The sequence below is a fragment of the Bombus impatiens genome, unplaced genomic scaffold (assembly GCF_000188095.3).
Source record: "Bombus impatiens unplaced genomic scaffold, BIMP_2.2 scf_0099, whole genome shotgun sequence".
Classification (NCBI taxonomy): Eukaryota; Metazoa; Arthropoda; class Insecta; order Hymenoptera; family Apidae; genus Bombus; species Bombus impatiens.
Genome location: NT_176518.1, coordinates 705,421 through 724,207, shown reverse-complemented (window position 1 = coordinate 724,207; position 18,787 = coordinate 705,421). Strand labels below are relative to the sequence as shown.

The 18,787-nt window shown below is 33.5% G+C and overlaps 1 protein-coding gene across 5 annotated transcripts in view; it reads right to left on the bottom strand.

Moving 5' to 3' along the window:
• Window positions 1-871: 871 nt before the first annotated feature.
• LOC100745689 overlaps window positions 872-18,787 on the bottom strand; it is a 43,858-nt gene continuing 25,942 nt past the window's right edge. For 4 of the 5 annotated variants that reach the window (XM_024364517.2, XM_033318506.1, XM_033318507.1 and 1 more), the window contains 4 exons: window positions 12,056-12,175; window positions 9,851-10,119; window positions 7,846-7,965; window positions 872-6,089 (listed from right to left, as the gene is read on the bottom strand). In XM_024364517.2, coding sequence (XP_024220285.1) covers window positions 5,876-6,089; window positions 7,846-7,965; window positions 9,851-10,119; window positions 12,056-12,175 — 723 coding nt within the window. In that variant the 3' untranslated portion in view covers window positions 872-5,875. Of the gene's footprint in view, window positions 6,090-6,384; window positions 6,626-7,845; window positions 7,966-9,850; window positions 10,120-12,055; window positions 12,176-18,787 lie in introns of those variants that run through there. The other variant, XM_033318509.1, reaches the window with a different exon arrangement.

Sequence of the window (18,787 nt, the reverse complement as noted above, 5' to 3'; positions counted from 1 at the left end):
CGTTCGGCGACTGGCTGTCGCCTCGAGCCCAAGCTCATTATCACAACTCGCGAACAATTACAATCGGATTGAATAACTACAATTGTTTAATTACAGCTATAGTAGACTCTAGATTACAATATTGCGGGATTATCCAAAATTCCAAAGGCTCCGGTGTTCTTTTCATCTCCGACATATATAATATAAAGTTCTTCAATATAATTTAATAGACGATGTAACCGTAAAAGTATCCGACTATGAAATCAATATTTAATATTTCAACAGTTATTCAAGGATTTTTGTTAGTAAAATTATACCTATATATGTTTAATAAATATAATATAATTGAAATTAAGATATATGAAAGGGTCATACGTTTTGGTTTTTCATTCATTGTACCGCATCAGTTTATTTTTTAATCTACTAAGAAACGGAAATCTTATATATTAATAACTTTATTAAAAACTTATGTTTACGTGATTATAAATAACATATTAAGGAGTTCCAATTTTTGCAAATTCTTCGCAGCTCAGCTATCTTGTAGTAAATAGTACATGATATATTTTCATGCAATTAAACTATATAATAAAATTCAATTTTCCCAACGTTCTCTTATTGGCGATAATATTGGTCATCGTCGTAGACATGAACTTTTGCAAATACTCCTATTTTCATGACAATTTCCTCTCTTTCCCACGTGAGTTTGCAAATAATAAATAGGAAACTTGCGCAACACGTACAAGCCTCGTCGATCAAATGATCGTTTAATATAGCATTGATCTGCTTTAGATCAACATGATCAGAATTCTAATCTAAGTACATATATGTATATATATACAGAGATACTACAGTCGCTTTAAAACACGCGTCTGCCACCATTTTTTTCTTTTTTTTTCAAAAATTGCTTAATTCGGGATTTCTTAAAACTGACCCTTTGTAAGAGAATATGAACTCTTCTTTACTTACTTGGTCTCTTTGTTTAAAGCTATGATTATTAAATATTGGAGGTAATTGATTCTTTCTCTGTCTGACACAGGTCTCATGCTGTTATGTGATTTCATAGTTAGTCCAATAGTTGTACCATGGATTCTTACGTAAAGAGATTTACAATATTTAATATTGATCTTTACTTAGTAATTTCACGGTGTATATTTTCGTTGTATTTTTGGACATTTTTCAGTATAACATGTAAAATATATAACTAGCATAAACGGAAAATAATTCTGAAATATAAAAACTATAAAACATTGATTTTAAACGTTATAAGTAACATGTTTCTTATAACTAGTAAATTTTCAAAATTGACAATTCATTTCATTTGGTGAATGCCGATTTCAAATGAATTATGTTCACAACATTCTTGAAACGTACAATACTTTGTACCTTTTTATCAAAATAATGTAATCGTATGCAATCTAATAAACATGAAATCTTTCATGGGAACTTTATATCATTTAATTCTTATGGTAGTCGGCATATTTATGAAATGTACCGTATTACTGGTTCGTTGTTTCTGCGCAATCAACAAGATAATTAATTAAACAGTCTTTTCAGACTAATCAACAGTGTATTTCAGCATGAGCCCTGCTTTACTTATAATACAATTCGCATTTAAGAATTCTTTCGCAAAGATCGCACGTTCTTGTGCATTTAAGAATAAAAATAATATTATCCTTTATATCGGATTATTGATTATATCTTTCACTACGAGGTACGTACGATCATAGAAGATATTCATAGATACATACATTATACATATATGTATATAAGTCTTCGTTGACTATTAGTCATTGGTTCTAAACTTTTGTTATACATATTATCGCTTAGTTTCTTATTCGATAATTTTCAAGCTTCGTATTTGCTCGTAACTTCTTCCTCTTTCGATACTAGAAGAAAAAATCGTACTGAAAAACAATTTACCCTTCCCTCTCACCCGTATTGTTATCGAATAAAGAATTAAGCGTAATTTCCTGACTTCATTCATATATAACGAAATTAAAAAAATCGCTCGTATTTCGATTCTGATTGTGTCGTAACACGCTTTAAGTTATTATGAATATTTACATAGGTGTTCTCGAAGGAAGGTACACGAGTATAGTAGTGCTCGTGTCGGATCATTGAGCGAAAAAAGTTAGAAGATACAAGAACCGTGGTGATCGTAAGAAGAGTTAAGGTTACATTATCGATTTGCTTTCATAGGTGCCATAATATGTCATCTATAGATACGTACATTGTATATTAGTCATCTACTTAAAGCTAGGTGTCCATTTGAGAGTAAAACTATAGCGAGCTGCTCTCGAGAGTATCTCCCGCAAATGGATACCGCGTTGAGAATGTTTCAACCCTCTGAGAGCGGTCGCGTGATCGCTCGCTCTCAAGTGGAAACAAAATATGTATAAGTTCGATTAATACGTGCGACAGCATTCGTAGTTGGGCACTTGCAGCGAAGAAACTAAGGATACTATAGGTAATGCGCGACTACGCCGAGTGTCGTATGTTTCTATAGTCGAAATTACAATTACGCAGTGAAAATTACAGCGATAAACGCGACGCGGAAACATAAAACAGCGCAAGTAGAAAAATATTCGCGATTCAAGTTCAAACAAATTTTGTTATTTAGCATGGAAATATTTTCCATTGGTTTGAAATTATAAATTAGATTGAATATTTTCGAAGATATTAGCAATTACGAAATTATTCTTACATAAAGCTGTTTTACGGCAAAGGCGATGCAGAGATATGATTGTTGTTATATTTACAAACTCCGTTATTTTTATTTCGCATGTTCGTGTATCGTAGAAATCGAATTTTACAATGTGCAACTCTTTGCTTGTTTTTAAAAATAATTTGTTATTCGGTTGGTCGTTTATGTTCGCTATTACTAATAATAATACCATGTATAAACTGTACAATTTATGATATTTTACTGAATATATTGGTAAAAGTAGAAACGAAGCGGCATTATGTGTTACTCTGAGTAGATTAGAATTGAAAATGTTGATCGACAAATCGTAAATAATAATTTAAAAAGGATACATCATTAGGTTGGTTGGAAGAAAGGTGGCTGATCGATATTGACGTATTTAGGTATAATCTTAAAAAAAAATTTATTACGATTCATGCACCGTTTTATTTCATTGCCAATAAAGAAAATTAATATATGTAAATCAAATGAAACGCAATATAAAGAAAATTGACGAATAACCAAGAGATATTCAAAAATAATGCTAATCACTTTGTTGTTGTATCTTTATAACTATTTATTGGTCCCCGAATTTGACAATATTGTTTTCTATCGGTATAATTAAAACGAATAAGTTATCGTATACTAAAGTAAGCTTCTTACGTAAACAAGATCATAAGATTCGTACATTTTAAACGAAGATTTAAAAGATACTAATCAATATGCAAACATAATGTTCTCCTTACGCGTACAAGTCACAAGTATTTTAATGTTACAAAAATTGAATGTCAGGCTGAAGAAATTATGGCCCCCTTTTTATCATACTGATTGGTCCGAAAATACCTTGTGTAATAAATAATAAAATACTTCAATTAAATTTCCTACGAACCTAATGGATACGTTCTTGATTTTCGATGTTCAAGATAATACGGGCAAGTACTTGAATCTGTCGCACATATTTCACAATCTGTCGTTGCTGAGTAAGAATGGATTTCGATAATTGGTAATAATCGTGCAAATTTCAAATTTTCCCTTCGTTTTTATTCTATTGCTCCGATTATTCGTTCATATCCGATAAAATTCAGATTTCGATTTTACAAAACAGAAGACCGAGTGAACAAGTTAGAATAAGAAAGGTACCTGAAGTTCATGAGAATTATTTCGAAAAGTTATACTTATTACACATTACGTTCGTTTCAACGTAAATCGGTACGCGTGTAAAATACACGCATTATTCATAATTAATTTTAACTTGGAAAATTATTCATTTAGAGGAAAAGAAAGTTTAGGAATTTGCACATTTATTTAACATTCGGGCTGCAGAAATGTATCTTCGCTAGGTCGTTGCTTAAGTTTTATTAAACGGAAAGACGAACGGTTCACGTAACGTTATACTTGAGGTCATTATATGCTCTCTAATAAGGTGTGTAATATTGACTCTGCTCGATCTTTTTTTTTTGAACACTGATAAAAATAAGATTCTCTTAAACTACGGGAATTCGAATATAGAGTGTTATGTTTGTCGTGAGACGCACGTGATTAATTGCAAGAGTATAATTCTAAATATCTCGTTTACACTTTTATCACAATGATATACATATTTTACTCCGAGAATTTCAATTCGAACGTGTATATCAATTGTTTTTAGATATGTAAAACTTCATTATATCGATATACGAAATTGGAAACTTACAACTTTCGGATTCCCATCTTTTTCGCTACCTTTCTTCCTAATTATTAACTAATATGTAAAGAAATCGAAGAAATCCTCCGTTCATATCAAATGTAACGTAATAAAATACTTATATAATTAATATCTTGAATTTTCTTTTATATCCTTTGGTGTATTGTTCCTACCATTTTTCTTTCTTAAACACTTCAGATGTCAGTCATATTTTACTTAATATTTTCATCATATCATTCACATGTATTCTTAGCATACACGTTTAATCCAAACGATAATACGGTAAAATAACGATAAAAATTCGTAAAATCTCGTTAACGAGATAACAAAACGCATCATCTTCTAAAATAGCGAGTTTATACGACTCTTATACGGCACCTGAATGTTTTGATATCTGTGATCGATAGATTACGTAATATTAATTTTGCGTAAAAGACGTCTGCAAATAACACTGTTTTGGTACGTTGCACCGTGCTGTGAATCGTTTTACATCGATTGCCAGTTAACAAGGCCGCACGGATGTATGTGAAAAGGAAAGTAGGCAGATACAATGCCGTACGGCAGGCCACATTAATATGTCACATGAAACATTTACTACATCATAGAACGGGATATCTTGGAATAAATATCGATTTATCGCATACGAATCAACATTTAAAATGATTAGGGGCAAAGAATGTGTATTTAGAAAGAGAGAGAAAGAGAGTTTCTGATTTTAAGCGAAACCTTGCAGACTAATCATCTACGCAATTGATATTGTACGATGAATTTTTCATCTCGCCACGTTGTTCGTAATTACTTTCAACACGTATTCGAGTCGATTCAAAACGGAATCTCAATCTGAATTTCCTTAAAATTTCAAGCTTTTTAATTTCCGATATCGCGAATTTCAATCCATGTAAATTAGATTAAAAATTGCTCTGCAGAATGCAATTCAAAGGTAATACGTGCATGATGAAATTTTATCTCCGATATGTGCGCAAAGCCGCATAATCCGTATCACGGATAGCGATCGATAACGCTTCGCGGTAGAACATCTCGTTTCGAGTTTGCATGTAAAACTGCGAGATTTGAATATTATCGGCGGCAATCGATAGAATATACTAGCGGAACATTTTATTTCGATTTTACTGTCGTGTAATCAACAACTTTGTTTCGAGCTTTCGTGTAAAAAACCTTTTCTCTCTGGATTTTTCATCGTAGCTTCCGCTTGGAGCATTTTAATTTTGCACATTTTAATTTGCCGTACATTTTATCTCTCGTTTCACGTTTTTAAAATCGTAGTTACAAAGATTCCGATTTGAACTTATTACGAATAAAAGAGAATTTCGTTTCCAGCCATTAACATCGTACAATTGAGAACATTAAGAACATTACGAACAATTATTTCTGTGCGATTGAAAATTTGTCTTTCAGTTTACCTTTCTAAAATCGATGCGCGACTCGATTTTTCAAATCACACAAAGTAATGCGATCAGCATGTAGGATCATACGAGGAGCTCTTTCAAGAAGTCCTCGGCAAGCAAGTCCTACAAATAATCGTCCACTCGGTCGTTTTCGTCTGGTGGACTAGGCTCGCTGACGCTAAGTATAGGCAGACCAAAGTGTTGCACCTCGATGCTCGATTCGGGCGTATGTCTTGAGTAGTCGCAGCTCTTTGAGTGCCGTTCGATCCCGGCACGTCGATGGTAATGATGATAACGGGGTAAGCGAGCGTCGGCATCGCCAGATCGCCGAAAACACCTGCGGATTTTACCGAATACGTGGACTTAATCGATCGAACGATTTATTTACACGTCGCCTTTCGCTCGACGCAAATAACACAAATTAACAGCAGAATTCAGGAAAATAATGTTTCGTCACTCTAGCAATCTTATTTTGCATTAAGATCGAGTAAATCCTTTTCAAATAATTTTCTATCTTATCGATTCGATCCTTAAAGTTTCACAATGTAAATGTCCGATCTTAGTCAACAGAGTAATTTAAAAAAACAAAAGATCATATGGTGTTATTGAATTTCCTATAGGTGGACGTACAAAGAACATACGCAAGTCGAATTTACTGCCTTTTTCTTTTTTTTTTTAACAGAACGATATGCTCCCTAACGCTTTCTAACTATTTATGCCAAAAAATTATTAGTTTAGAAAATCCTTTAGCGTGAATATCACGAAGTTGTACTCAATTTCTTCTGGAAGACGTCCACTTATCAACTAGACGAAACGAATGTCGTTTCCAAATTATTGGATTGGCGTATTCAATTTCCATCGAGATCACCGGATCTGAAACCATCAGATTTGTTTTTTGTGAGAATATTTGAAAAACAGAATCTATTAAAAAGAATATTTGACAAAAGCTACTGTGAATGACTTGAAGCAAAGGATTCCGCGAGAATCCAATGACCCTTTAATTTTACCGCTTACGTTAATGTATCTACATAATCTACGGACACATGAAAAATGTAGCTTTAAGTATCGATTTTAACGTTGCATTACCAATTATTACTGCGCAATATCGAAATTAACTGTTTCGCAATGTTGTTCGAGAAAGACGATCGAGTCGCCGAATATTAATATTTTTATTCGCTATAGAATTTTGAAAGTACATATATATTAAAAAAGAAAAGAGAAAAAAACACATGAAATCAATAAACAAATAATTGACTTTTAAATCGTTCATTCTAAATTGTTTGTTATTTTATTACATTGTCGAAGGGTTAAACCATCAAGTTTTTTGGCATAAATAGCTTCATAGTATTATAGCTTGGGTATCTCATGTACATTTTTGCATATTGCGTGCATTGTCTTACTATCTCGCGCCTCTAAATTTTTCATAAATTCGTAAAAGTCCAACTATCATCAATTCTTTTACAATATTCATACAGCGTCACCTTATCTTTTCAAGTAAATAGTATCTCGTAATGATAGATCTTTATTAGCGAAGTTCTTATCTCTTTACCGAAATTACATTTTTCATCGATGCCGCTTGACGGACGATAAATAGTCTGCGGTATGTTATATCTTAGTGTGACCCTGAATGTTAACTTGGCGTGTGACCAAGTTTCGAGGGTGGTCTTTAAGGGTGAAAGATATTTGTAGGATGAGGCGACGTCAATTGCCACGACACGTATATTTAACGTTGTGGTGTGAGTTGGTATCAGACTGGAGATAAAAATATCGTGGGTCTCTTATGAGTTCACACGTGAATGCATTTAATATAACAGGCGGTAGATTTCGTTGTACTTGAACGTCAAATTTAACAAACGATCCGAACATCGATATTTTATCTTTCATTATATTACAAAATTCATATCATTTCTTATATTAGCCATTATTATTGGCTTCTAAGATATGTCAGTTACGTTATACGTACGTATAGATTGCATTATAATTTCACAAACTCCAAGAATCAGTTCGACGTCGGTGATTCGATCGAAAGGGGTGGTGTTATTCGGGTGAAATATTTTACGTATTTAGCGCCAAGTATAAAAGAGATTGCTTACCGCTCATCCATGGAAGCAGGTTGTCGTATAGGACACCGGACGTATTCGTGACTTCCGCCAGCTCGCCATCCGCCGAAACGTCGACCAACGAACGACGATGAAGACGTTATTGGAGAATCCCTGAAACATTTATTGCAATTTTGTTTAATAATTCATTCGGAAGTTTGTCACTTTTTTTTCATTCTTACTTCCTAACGTTTCATTTTCATTCTTATTTCCGGCAACGAGGAATATCCTTGACAAACTTCGTTTGTCCTTGACTCAATTTCTACCCTGATTTCGCAAGAGCTACGTGGTAATTACTTTTATATAAAATTCTTAATCTCTTTCAGCATTCTTTACGTCCTCGTAACGGTACTATGAAAAATACATGTTTTAATTAAAAAACGAACGAAATAAAAGAATATTTCATGACGATTGTACTCGTTCTGAGACAGCCTGGTGCAGCATCTCCTGTTTCTGTTTTAGCGTGTTTTATGTATTGTATAAAGCTGGAAAGTTGAAAGTGTGGAAGGAACGCAGGTCTGATTGGTCATAGTGCAATAAGCCGTCCTTCTCGCACAATCATTTTTATTGAATTTTTTATATCTCTGTTGCACCTTTTTCATGTCCTCTCATAATCTACTACAGCAGACGATGCAAGCGGAACAGCGTCGACCCTCATGTAACACGCAAACAATACGTATGCACGCTGTATTCCAACGGTACCATATTAATCTATTACCGTGAAATGAATTGCATAAGAAAGATCTCGGGTGGTTTACGTAATAATCATGGATATATACACGGCGTAATGTTATCATTCTTCGGGTTTAATATACTTATATAAGAGATTTTTCAATTAAGCTTCTATAAAAAAAAACATGCTGTAACATTTCGAGTGACCCGGACAACAGATTTATAATGGGGTTTTTTTTTTTTTAAGAGAGAAGGTTCTTGTTTCTTGTAAAGCGAATTTACATTTGCGTGCTGGATATTTGTCGCAAAAAATTGATAAGCAAAGTCAATTGCTTAAATACGAATGTTAATATTCGTTGCAACAATTTGCCGCTCTTTGAAAAGTGGACAACCTAAAGACACGTATCTTTGAATTATTCACAAGTGTTCTTAAGTGTTGCACACTTTTTATTCACGGGACGGTACATTTCGTGCTCCGTGTTATTTCAAAGTCCAAAAGAATTTGCACCTGTGCGGAATTTAAGATATGCTCGCGACGCAAAGTAATTGACAACTGTAATAAAATTGTCTTTTCGGAGTTGTCGATTTAGTGAGAAGAGATGAGACGTTCGTTTCAGCTTCGTGTAAAATTATCATGTATGATCGTGAAAAATGCGCACACAAAACCGACTGATTCACGGACAGTGTCTGGAATAAGGTACAAACTAAGATAAGACGAAGATAGGTGGTGAAACATTACAAACAAACGAAAAGTAAAAGTCTGCTTTTGAATAAATCTTCCTCATTGATTATTCAATATTTTCAACTGCTTCTGGACCAATGAAAAGAAGAGAAACGAGAAAAAGATCCGTTTCATACCGTGAATTTTAGTAAATTTGCGTAAGAAAGGAAATGTACTATCGTTAACATGAATTTCCAACTTGAAGTTTGCTACTTAAAAGTTTGTTAAGGTGAAATAATAAACAAACTTTGATGCACACATAATTCATCCACAAACTTCCTTACTTGCGTACAACTCTCGTTTACGATAGAAATGTAACAATCTGTTTTCGCTAGAGTAGTAATGCCGTATGCAGACTGTCTCATATTGATCTAACCAGTTATCTTGAATAATATAGCACACAGAAACTACAGAAAAATGTTTCAGATAAATATTATCAAAAAGTATATGATGCTCTTTTAAAAAATTCAAAAAACTAACGAACTCGGGAAAAGTCGATAAGAAGTTATTATTAATTGTCACGATTAAGAACTTTCGTAAGACGATGCAAAAATGTAAGAATTCCACGTAGGATTACATTTACGTATCTACTACGAATGAAATTACCTTGAAGACTGTAATTGATGATTCGGGTCGAGCAACGAAACGTCTGGATTATCCTTTGGACAACTCTCGAGGCTACTCTGCCTCTTTGATTCGGAATCCTCGCACTTCTCCTCTAGTGTTGATCTCAGGAAGGATTCTTTATCACCGTCGATGCCTTCCTCTTTCGAATTTCGTTGATCTTGTCGATTCGTCGACGCAAGTGGTAAATTATCTGCACTGCGAACCTTCCGGCACAATTTCGACGTTGAACCGTGCCGTCTTAAAAATTCCTGCAAAAAGCGGAACCGCATTGCAGAGAGGATTGGGAATACCGCTCGTTTCTAAACTTTCTTTCTCGCTTGCGTCACTCGTCGGAGATCTACATGCATTTTCCTGTCCCTGAAGACAAATGCTATACTTTGTGCTTCATCCTTGCGAAGGTCACTTACAGCAACTTTACATTAACTTTTTATTAATATACGTGGACAACACATATTGTGTGTGTATTGTTGTTTTATATATTCGTTAATGTTAGCGTTATTGAATTAATGGTCTTTTATTATATTAAAACACTCACCGTAGTTAGTGTGAATACAACGTGCAAAAATTAAATTAATTTTAAATATTCTACTTTTACGTTTACGTTCTTCGTTTTGCATTAAAATTGTCCCATTTTAATCATCGTGTCGGATAGTAATTTTACTCTGGGTTATAGATCTATCGGATTTCGCTGTATGGTGGAAGGAACTGATGCTACATCGAACAACGTCCTAAAACTAATTCCTTCTAGCATTTACTACAGTTATACGAGTAATTCAACAGTCCTTATCAACTGAAGTATTTCAACAGTCGAATATTCATTGTATTAACAAGCCTCGATATTCACTGAAGTTATCCTTAACGTTAATTCGGTATATTAATTTTCCACCAACTATATGTTTCCAGTAAATGTCTCATAACTTCTATATGGACTTTTAGATTAAATCAGTTAAAATGTCACTAATATAATTACTATTCTCACGTTACAGAGTTAACAATGTTTTAAAAGGTTTTATATATCATAAATACTTTTGTAAGGGTTACTGTATATATATTCAACACGATAGCACGATATATCCTAAATGCAGGAAACATTTTTCAACGAAGATCGTCTCACGCTAGCACCGTTTTATCTAAAATTATGCATCTATCGATTGATGTTGCAACTTATAAGAAAATACATACTCAGCGATACATAAAAATGGTAATCTTTTCCCGTTGTTAATTTGGTAAGATGAAATCGATTTGTTACGATGCAAGAAGTGACGTCAGAAGTATGTACTTACGATTAATCGGCATAGATCTAACAAGTATAATATGAAAAACTTGTCGTTAAGAAATACAATGTATCGTGAATAGCGACCGTGGTCCATGCTATCAGAAAATGAATTTAACGACTTCCTTACAAGTAAACCACGAACTTATTGATCAACCACTGAACTACACTTTGCCTCCAACTACCTTGAACTTTAACGTTTGACGTGTCTATTTTGTACAGTCTCTTTCGCGTTCGTTACATATTTCAATATCAGGATGCGCCGGGGATGGCACATTCAAAATTTTATAACGTACAAATAAACTATAATGTTTCCCTACATTTAGATTAAAACGAAAGGTCGGAAGTAATATTTTTATAGCTTTTAAGTTAGTGAAAAAGTTGCTAAGAAGGAAGCGTCGTATAGGATCGCTATCTAAGAATCATGCTTGGCGATCGATACCTGTTACTTTATATTGAATTATCTATATTTATTATAAGTTTCACAATTGTACTTTACGATGTGATTAAAATAACTATGTTTCTAAAATTTTAATTTACTACTTATTTACTTTATATATAATTATCTGTTCGGTATATTTAATATCGTTTTAATTTATTTTACTCCGTTATCATCGTTTGAAAAAAATACCAGAAAATAATTTATATTTATAATATCGATTCTAATATTCAGAGAATAAAAATGGTTAACGATAACTGCAATTGCGCGACATTTCCTGGAATTTTCACTAATTTTCTAGATAATTCGTTGCTCCTTCGTTTGTCGTGACTGCGAATTGACAGGTAGGTTGATACGAAGTTAGGGTTCGATCGAAAGTTTCAAGGACGTGGATCAGCTGGACGGTTAATTCACCCGGTGTCACGACGAAATTGGTCGAGTTGCTGCTTTCTCGTATTATTCGATTACATACCTGGGATAGGAAGCCAGCTACGTCGATGGCGCTGTTCACTCGCGGCCTCGAGGTTCTTGGCCAGCCCAAACCACCTCCGCTATCCAAGGAGTCCACGTGATGGCTCGACCAGTGCAGATGCTGGAAAATGTGGCAACGCAATTAGGACACACCGATACCGCTAATATCAATGCAAATTGCATTTTAATGTGATTTTTCTCAAGCGTGATTTCCGACAAGGCAGACAGGAACAGACAATTTGTATACCCACTAAGAATAGAATCTATTTTTTGAAACCGTTTCGTTAAAATAAGAAACGGCGAATCTTTAATAAAGTATATTTTCTTGTAACAGTGAGTAATACTTCTTTGTAATAGTGAGTTTAGTTAGAACGAAGTTCATGATTTTGTATTTTTATAGTTTTATCCGACTCTTGTGAAGCATAAATAGCAAAGTATAGTAACAATTATAAAATAAAGTGTTAAAGTATTATGCTTTAATAGAAAACTAAATCGATCGTACATGTGTATACCTTAATGCCCTGCACATTTGCAATTCATGGTGTCGTTTTTGTGAATTATTGTTAAATGTTTAGCAATAATTGTTCAATGAACATAATTAAATTGTGCATCTTATTAATACGTCTGATTGCATCTTATCTATTGTAGGTATGTAGTTAAATAAAAGTTAATTTATACAATTAATTAATTGTTTATTAGACAATGCTATTTTTAGTGGGTATCTTTTGAACGAGGATGTTTAGACAATTCCAACATTTTTGCGATGCACTGACTTTTAAACTAATTTCTATTAGTGCAATATCTGCCTTCTTTCTAGTTCACGAGTATTCCTGTTTTTTAAGGTTTTCTTTTTTGTACAAGACTCATAATCTATTACGTATATTGACTTTACAGTCCAAAAAATTTTCTGCTTTTATATCGTACAAATAATTACAGTTGTAATTATAATTGTAAATAATTTGCAGTTATGTAAAACAGTGCTTACACATTAACAAATGATCATTTCCCATTATTTATATCGATCATTATGCACGTATATCCTCGGATGAAAGTATAGTAATAGTTCTTCAATGCGTTTTTCAATAATGTAATGTAATATTAATACAATATTTAAAAAATGACCATGACAAATACTACAAAGATTGAGTTTACATCTTTGAACTCAATTAAGTGAATATGATTTATTAACCATATTATATTTAGAAGCGGGTTAATTAGAATATTAATTAAGGGATTTTATTAGCTAACGGTTCACTCGCGGGACGTAAGAATATATCTATGGAACTTTCCTTGTAGTATAAATATAATTTATGGGCAATATCATTAACATTTTGTATATGAATACAAAATAAGAAATTTACCAACGTTATGGATTTAGTTTGGTTTCGATGTCGTTGCTAAATATTTTAAATACCGTTAATACACAAAGCCAACATTTCATAAGCTTAATAAAATCATTTTTAACCTATAATATAAGAAATATTTAACGAATAACATTATAATAATATTAAATGAAACTTTTCAAAAATTACTTTACTTATCATATATTAGTTGTAAAATCGTTATAAGTAAAAATTTCATCCGAGTAACTGTATATCAATATTGTGCTTAGCTTAACGATGTATGTATCTTTCCTAACAACGTCGTAAGCGTTTCAAGTGGGCAAGCAGCTTTCCTAGTGATACAATAATCGCAATGTAAAAGCATTAGTGTTTGCTGTGCGCAATTTTTACGTCAATTCGTGTCGCTTTTTTACTCGCATCTGCGTTGTTATTGTTGTGCAGAAACATCTTTGCTAAATGTGCGAAACTTGTGCTTGCACGCAAACTGATTGCAGTAATACGTGTGACGAATCGAAGCATACTGATTATCGTATTGGTATTCCAAGCAGATCAAACAATATTCATGAACTGAAAGGAAAAAATCGATGCAAATAAAAGGAGAAATAATTGGCATATTAAAGTAAAAATATTTGTCGACTTAAATATTACACGAAAAATAGGCAGATTGTTTTCATAATCAATTTTACAATCAATCAATCAATTACAATACCAAATTGCTAATTTACATTTCTAATAGTTCTTATATATTTCGTTTTAATTTGCTTTTCAGATTAAATGTATATATGTATTTGTTTCTTGTTTAAAGTAATGTGTTTGCAGTACATTCGAATTTATGTTGCTTGAATTCAGGTAATTGGGCTAATCTGTACGAGACTTACATATTTCATACCATTATTCTTGTTCTATTTCATATTACCGTTCTTTTAATGGGAAGCCAACGATTCGTGGGTGCATCGAGTTGTACATATGAGTAAAGTAAGTGAGTCAGAAACGAACGAATTTACCTGTTTTTTCTAGCTTCGTGTGATCAGTCTTTTGCAGCGGTTTACGTCATTGGAATTTAATTAGGCTTTACGGATTACGTGAGGACATTCAATCGAATTTAGTACGTCTATATCCTGATGCTAACGTACTGGTTTCCTGTCTCTAGCAGATTCGTGATCTTGTTGAGATTTGGGTCAGGAAGCTATTACTCCAGCAACTTTAAGACAAGATATATCTAGCAGAGGCATCGTTCGTCCGAAGCAATATTCTTCCTATAAACGTTAGATTACCAACACATACGATTTCATGATGTTTTCTAAAGTTGAGCTTCATCTTTCTTAATACGTGTGCAGTATGTCGTATGCGAAGAGTACAACGGATAACGTTTTTATTATACTCTGTATATACATACACATATGTTGTTCAATCGTAATGTGAGCGTTGCCTTCCTGCTGTACGATAAGCAGAAATTCAATTTCATAACTATTGTGTCGTTTTATTGATTCTATCGTTTTTATATACTATCGATTTTTAATAAAATTCCTACTTGTTACTACTGTATCGTTTCTTAAATGTTTAACATTTAAATTTAAAGAACATTAACAGAACGGTGCTGACGATACGATACAAAATGACACGCACATATCAAATAGACCGTAAAATATAACATTGGTAGTTACTCGGACATAATCAGATCATTTTCCTTATATTCGATCGATTTCATTCGATCTATGATAGAATACGGTTGCTATATTTCCCTACTCGCAAAGATACGATAGAAAACCTAGAAAAGATACGATACAATGGAATAAGATTTGTTTTAATAAACGGAGAAGTAGGAAACTCAGAAACCGCGATACGTAAATAATAGAAAGTGAAAAGCGCTATTAAAGGTGCTACAATATTTGTTACATTCGAGTGCAATTAATTGAGGCACACGACCACTTGAAGTGACTCAAGCGTTGGTGCGAAATTTCAAAAATGTCTCATGTCATTCGTGTATTAAATACCGACTGTTTCCACTTTCCAGAACAATTTGATGTTTATATCGTATTTCAAGCCATTTTTACAGTTAATCTCAATTTTGTTTTATTAAAGCCAGACACACGATAAATATTGGAATTACCACGCATCGATCGATCGACTTTGGTTTATTTGCAATTTTCCTAACAATATTTCGCGGATTAGATCGTTCAGGAATTAAATCGTTGATCGAAACACATGAACACAACTAAACAAAGTACCTTTGAATTAGTGAAATACTAATCTGTTAACCAGGTCATCTCTTAATAAGACACTTAAACAATATAATATAATATCGTAAAAATTATTATGGCAATTTAAGTGACAAGTTAACTCGTTTTCCCTAGTTAATACGTTAATGAATGGAAAATGTACGTCATGTACTTTACTTTTTGATCAGATTAGTTTTGATTAAGCTGTAATAAAAACTTCTGCCTTTCTCCTTAAATCACTATCTAATTGAATAAAAGATCACTAAATTGTGTAATTAAACTGAAGCAATTTTATTCTTCAGAGAATCGATAATCGTGGAATTTTAATCTTGTACTTTAGAAAGTCAGTTTAGATCCTCTTTCTCAAATAAATACGTTTTAATCCCCAATCGTGATACCACACTTACGCGTATTAAATTTGAAAGTTTAAGTACTGTGGATGGTTGGTTATTAAAAGTTCTATGAATCGCCTTTGGAAGATGGAAATGGCTCTACGTAAGCAGATCGCCTGTACATACATATACATGAAACGTTGACAAGCGCAAATCAAGGTTGAGAGTAGCGAACATGTACCGAGTTGAAAGCAACAACCTTTTACGATTGGATCTCTATGTGTCGAATATGTAAATACATACATATGTATGATGTATCTATGGACGCTTTTTCGAACGACGTTTTTGATGTTACACTCGAATTCTACATCGGAGAATGCTAAATACGTCGGTTGAAAGTTCTCTTCCTCTTCTCGATAAAAATTTTTCACCGTAAAGTAGGTACTAAATGACTCGCAGAAACACGCGTTCTTTTAAAATTGCTGTGAAGCGAGAAAAAGTCGGTACTTTTTCAGTCGTGTGTACCAATCGAATGATTATTCTCATAACGATTTATTTTCTAAGGTAGACCTCGATTTTGATCATTAATTTTTATCGTTATCTGTAGTTATTCACATTTTATTAATATAGATGTATATCGGCTTGCCAACTTCGAAGCGTGCAAATCTTTTATGTCGAATAACATGTATTTTAAAGAAATATAAAGTATAATAGAAAGAAAGTAGCGTCTCGAATAGCGTTCAACACTTAGAATATACATGCACTGCAAAAGCATTTGGTTGAAAGCATTCCTACATATATCATAACGCTATATATGTATGTATATATGTATGTACATATGTGAAGGAACATTTTATTATAGAAACTAACCAAAGATATAAACCTAAATATTAAAGTTATATTAGAATTCGATTTTATAGATACGTATAAAATGTTATTTCCCTAATTTTTAACTTACCTGTATTTTTATCGATTTTATTGAAATTATTTTTATACTTTCATTGAAATTATTCTTGTTTCATCTTTGTGCAAATTACGAGGATACTTCTTAATAAAATAGGTAATAATTCATGCATGCATACATACATGTATGTATACACGTATCTTCTAGTGCTCTATTCTTATTTGTAAATTATAATGGTACTTTGGCAACGCAGTATTTCAGAATCGTAGGTCATTGAATATGAGTCAGTATGGTCGGAAGAAATGTGATGGAAAAAACATATTGTCGTTTTGCTAAAAATGTGAGATATCTCAGATATCGAAAATTTCAAAATATCTATGAATCTTAAGACGCGTACAAAAATTAGGGTCAAAAGTAAACTATTTTTTAATATAGAAATGTCATTATTTCCCTCCTTCGAACGGCCATATAAGATTGCGGTGAAAGTTGGCAAGCCTACATTTTCTGGGTAAATTTTCATATTTCCAAAACATTTTCAACTCGTACTTCAATTACCCAATTCTTGGTTTGCGCTCTTAGAAATCTATTTATTATGAGTACTATTGTGACTATGTATGTATCTCTACATACTACTTCGTTGCGTCAAAGATAGGGACATCTACGAATACGATTGTATCCACATGATCTATGGGAATGACTAAAACATCATTGTTAGACTAAAGAAGCAACTTTTAATCGACCGAAGACTATACGAACTAGTATCCTAATGGTAATGGAACTCGTCTATAGGATCGTCGATAGACCATTCGCCAATTACACTCAGTATGACTATAATCGTCCCGATGAATATCGAAAAGTGGACTCAGTCGGAAGTACAGACAAGAGAGAGCCGCAGGGGATATATAAAGGAATAGATGCACGAAGCACGTATAAAAGCAGAACAAAGGCACATCGTGAAAATATTGGATAGAAAACGAGATGTAAGAAGAGAATAAAAGTGAGCTAACGATCAGTGGAAGAAACAGCTGTTTAATATGGATAGTAGTGAAGAACAAGGAGAAGAAGAAAAATACAAGAAGTAGAAGAGCAAGAGGAGGGTGTTACGTAGTTGGAGGTAGGAGGCATACGTAGTAGTAGCAGTAGTAATAGAAGTAGGAGAAGAAGAAAAAGAAGAAGACGAGAAGTAGTCGTAGTTGACTAGTAGTAGCAGTCGTAGTAGTAGTAGCAGTAGCAGTAGTAGTAGAAGTAGTAGTAGCGTAGTAGTAGTAGTAGTAGCAGTAGTAGTAGTAGTAGTAGCAGTAGTAGTAGCAGTAGTAGTAGAAGTAGAGATTGTTAGCAAGTACCGATGGTCACGCGATGTCTGCCCTGTGGAGTAGAGCGAATTGGCAGCCGCAGTCGCGCGGCTCTCGAGCCCTCCTCGGGTACTGAAAGCACTGCTCCAAGACGCAACAGCCCCCGCCCCCACACTGCATCACCATATCCGACAATGTGGTCATTACCTTCAAGATTTTATACGAGCGATACGTATACATTCCCGGCGGAGCGTCATTTTTCGATTATTCATTAGTGCGAGGAACGACGATTTTCGCAATGGGTCAGCAGGGTTGGGAGAGGCACAAAGAGATCAATTCCATTAGAGTCTCGTTCGGAGAATCAATCGATAAATCTATTGCTAGATTGTCACAACTAAAGCTACTAATTTTCCTGTCTATACTTCTATTACAAATAGCGTTATAATAAAAATCCGAAAATTCTGAACTTTCTAGACATTTTCAAGTTTTGTATTTGATCGTTTGTTTTTTTTTTTTTTTTTTTTTTTTTAAAAAAAAAACACCACCCGAACGGAGATGTGTTCTATCTTTCGTCGATTTTTCATGCTTTCAGTCGTCGCGTGGTCGCCATCCGTTCGGAGGGGATCGCCGGCTTCGAAACCTC